The sequence below is a fragment of the Temnothorax curvispinosus genome, unplaced genomic scaffold (genome assembly GCF_003070985.1).
Source record: "Temnothorax curvispinosus isolate PA1 unplaced genomic scaffold, ASM307098v1 QBEX01009462.1, whole genome shotgun sequence".
NCBI lineage: Eukaryota > Metazoa > Arthropoda > Insecta > Hymenoptera > Formicidae > Temnothorax > Temnothorax curvispinosus.
The window spans coordinates 1-4,125 of NW_020219242.1; the positions used below are offsets into that span (position 1 = coordinate 1).

Below are 4,125 nucleotides of genomic sequence, written 5' to 3' on the forward strand. Positions count from 1 at the left end.
GCGTGACCGCATCATCAATAATTAGAGGCACGTGCCTCGCCTTGCGTTGACCGAGGAGCTGCCCGGGACTATACGCAAGGAACTTAACATCTTGGTCCTTCGAGCCGGATCCGGCAAAAGCATACGAAAACTGGGGCAACGGAGTTGCGCCCAGCGACGGAGAAACGGCGGATCCAATATCTGCAAACGGTCACGAGTCCGTTGGACTCGGAGCGGCAGCTGAGGCCAGAGACGGCTGAGTCGCTGGAACGTGAGACAATCGCACCGGTGAGCAATCGGCGACCTTGCGTGAGCGGAAGACGAGGACACTGCTGAGTCGCCGAGGAGGACGGAGTCCGTGTCGGCGAGCCGGCAGCGATCCAGGAAGCGAAGGACGAGCGTGCCGAGTCGCCGGGGAGTGGAGCTCCGTCGGCGATCAATCGGAGATCTCGGAGAGGCAACGGGGGCGATGGACTGTCAGCCGTGAGCAGCGGAAGCATCCGGGGAGCGGTCAATCGGCAGTCAAGGTAGGAACTCACGTTCTATTCATCGCCAATCCGTTAGCTAGTCGTTCGATAAAACGTAAAACATGGAGCAAAACGCGGGTCAGATCTCAGCGCTGAAAAGAAAACGCGAGTTTATAAAGGCGGCATGTGCGCGCATTCGAACGTACGCAGAATCGGTGACGCTATTAACGCCCGAAACAATCGCGAATTTAGAAGTAAGAAGGGAAAGATTGTCGAGTTATTGGTCGGATTACAATAATTTGCAAGCCGAAATAGAGTCTCTCTGCGAAGACGAGGGAGACGATCGCGTGTCGTTTGAGGAAGCGTTTTACGAGCTGACCGCCGAATTACGCTGCGCGATCACTAATTATAACCGCACGATAGCCGGGGGTCCAGCCATGATATCCACGTCGATCGCGCCTCCGGCCGGCGTGAGCAGCTCCGCAAGTAACGTACGGTTGCCGAAGTTAGATTTGCCGAACTTTACGGGCAAATACGAGGAATGGTTTCCATTCTACGAGATGTTCAACTCGGTCATAAACGACAATCACGCGATAAGTAACCTTCAGAAGTTTCAATATCTGAGGGCATCGGTGACGGGCGAGGCGGCCAACGTGATTCAATCGTTAGAGTTATCTGAGCAAAATTATTTGGTGGCCTGGAATGCCTTAAAACATCGTTACGATAATAAACGTGCTATCGTGCACACGCATTTGCGTGCTCTATTTGAATTGCCGAGCATCGCGAAAGAAAACGCCTTCGAACTGCGTCGGGTGGCGGACAGTGTCGTCAAGCATGTACAGGCCTTGAGCGCGTTACAGTGCCCCACCGAGCATTGGGATGAGATGTTAATTTATCTAATCTCGTCTAAATTCGATCCGATCACTACGAAAGAATGGCACGCATCGCTGAGCGGGACGGAATTACCCACATACAGGCAGTTCGTGGATTTCTTAGAACGAAGGTGCCAATTATTAGAATCAATAAATAAGGGCGCGGTGGCGCAGACCAACGGAAGACGTTTAGCGGCTCATGCCGCTACCACCGCTCCCGCGTGCAGCTATTGCCACGGAGAGCATCCCATTTATTATTGCCGTGAATTTATTAAGTTGTCCGTCCCACAGCGGCTCGCTGAAATTCGAAAACGGAAATTATGTGTGAACTGTCTACGCGGAACGAATCACGCGGCTCGGAATTGTAATTCGGGTTCGTGTAAGAGATGCGGCGATAAACACAATTCCCTGCTTCATTTTCCTTCGAAATCTAACGATAATTCCACGAAAACAAGAGCAGGGAACGCGTCGGCTCGAGACGACGCCGAGGGGACGACGGTTATGACTCATTCGTCGACTTCTCATAATACCGGTGTATTGCTTTCAACGGCGGTTGTGTACATTGTCGATGCCAGCGGAACAAAGCATCCGTGCCGCGTTCTATTAGATAGCGGCTCACAGGCTAACTTTATAGCGCGATCTTATGCCGAAAGGTTGCAATTGAGGGCAAATCCGAGTAACATAAAAATAATAGGAATTAACGGTACAACCAGCAGCGCGAGCGAGGTCGTTGTAATAAAGTTACATTCACGATTGAACGAATTCGCCGCGACAATAGAATGCATAATAACGGATCGCATAACCGAGCGTCTCCCGGTGTCGTCAATTGACAGAACGGAAATACGGATACCGCCGACCATCAAATTAGCTGATCCAGATTTTCACCGAAGCTCGGACATAGACGTGTTGGTGGGTGCCGAATTGTTTTGGCAGTTGATTTGCGTGGGGCAATTAAGAGCCTCCCACGCGCACCCTACGTTACAGAAAACGCACTTTGGCTGGGTTCTCGCCGGTCGTTTCGGCGGCGAGACGCGTAAGACGCGCGCCCGCGAGATAGGAGCGTTCTGCGCGTCGGTAACCGAGTCAGAATTGCAAAATCAGTTAGCGAGGTTTTGGCAATTGGAGGAGAGCTGCCGGCCTCGCGATTCGTATTTGAGCGTGGAACGTTTTTGCGAGAAACATTTCCGCGACAACACGACCAGAGATGATCAAGGTCGGGTGATAGTTACGCTACCAATAAAGGAGGATAAAATAAGAAAGCTGGGCGATACGCGCGGCGTGGCCCTGCGACGATTTTACGCTCTAGAAAAACGACTAGATCGCGATCCGATTTTGAAGTCGCAATATAGCAATTTTATCCACGAATACTTGTCGCTCGGGCACATGAAATGGATAGATAGCGTGAATGACGATGACGGAGATTTGCCGGCGTGTTACCTACCCCATCACTGCGTGCTAAAGCCTTCAAACGAAACCACTAAGTTGAGGGTGGTCTTCGATGCTTCGTGCGAGAGTTCAACCGGAGTATCGCTGAACGACGCGCTTATGGTCGGCTCGACGGCACAGCAGGACTTATTCTCTATCATTTTGCGATTTCGTACGCTCTCGTTCGTTTTTTCGGCGGACATTGTCAAAATGTATCGCCAGATACTAATCAATCCGAAACAAACTAAATTGCAGCGTATATTCTGGCGAGACCACGCCGGCCTGATCTTACGAATAGGCGAACTATTAACAGTAACATACGGAACGGCAGCCGCCGCGCATCTAGCAATCAAAACCCTTGAATACTTAGCGGAGACCTACGCGAAACAGTTTCCCGTAGGGGCGGAGCATATAATGCGCGATTTTTACGTTGACGACATGCTATCGGGTGCCGATACGCTCGAGGAAGCACTAAAAATAAAGAGCGAGGTCGTTGAAATTTTGAGTCGCGGCGCGTTTCAGTTAAGCAAATGGTCCTCGAATCATGTAGCTCTGTTAGGTGAAGATCAAAACAAACATAACACCGATGTTCAAATCGACAGGGAATCGACGTCGCGCGTCCTCGGAATTGTTTGGAATCCGTCTACGGACACATTCCGTTTCGCAATTGAGAAGCCGGCAAACACGAATAAGATAACGAAACGTATAATATTATCGGAAATCGCGAGGCTGTTCGATCCGTTAGGCTTACTCGGCCCGGTCATCATATTACCGAAAATATTGCTCCAAGAGATTTGGCAATTGAAGCTGCAATGGGACGAATCCATCCCGCTGGATTTGCATACAAGGTGGTCCGCGTTTAAAGAGCAATTGACCGCGCTGAATGAATTGAGAATACCGCGATTCATCAAGGAACGCGACGAGCATTCGCGATTTCAGATACACGGATTTTGCGACGCCAGCCAGCGAGCGTATGGCGCGTGCTTATATATTCGGAGGCAAGTCGGGGAGAATGAATTTCGCGTCGACCTGTGGTGTTCAAAGACTAGAGTCGCGCCTCTGAAAACGATTTCCATTCCTCGGCTGGAGCTTTGCGCGGCGCTATTGCTAGCGCAATTATGGGACAAGGCGCGATCTTCTATCGAAGTGGGAGAGGCGCAGTCCTTTTTATGGTCGGATGCCACAATAGCATTGCGGTGGATTTCGTCGTGCTCGAGGAAATGGTCGGTATTTGTTGCAAATCGCGTCGGCGAAATACAACGGCTAACACGCGCTTCGGACTGGCGGCACGTGCCGTCAGCGCAGAATCCCGCCGATTTGTTGTCTCGAGGTATCTACCCGCATGAGATTCGGAGTTCGGCATTGTGGTGGCACGGCCCCGA

The 4,125-nt window shown here is 51.2% G+C and overlaps 1 protein-coding gene across 1 annotated transcript; it reads left to right on the forward strand.

Moving 5' to 3' along the window:
• Positions 1-568: 568 nt before the first annotated feature.
• On the forward strand, positions 569-4,073 carry LOC112459054 (the record flags this gene model as incomplete). Its single annotated transcript, XM_025022952.1, has 1 exon — positions 569-4,073. A coding segment is annotated over exon 1 (3,505 nt), but the record flags the coding sequence as incomplete, so codon positions are not given.
• Between the last annotated feature and the right edge of the window lie 52 nt (positions 4,074-4,125).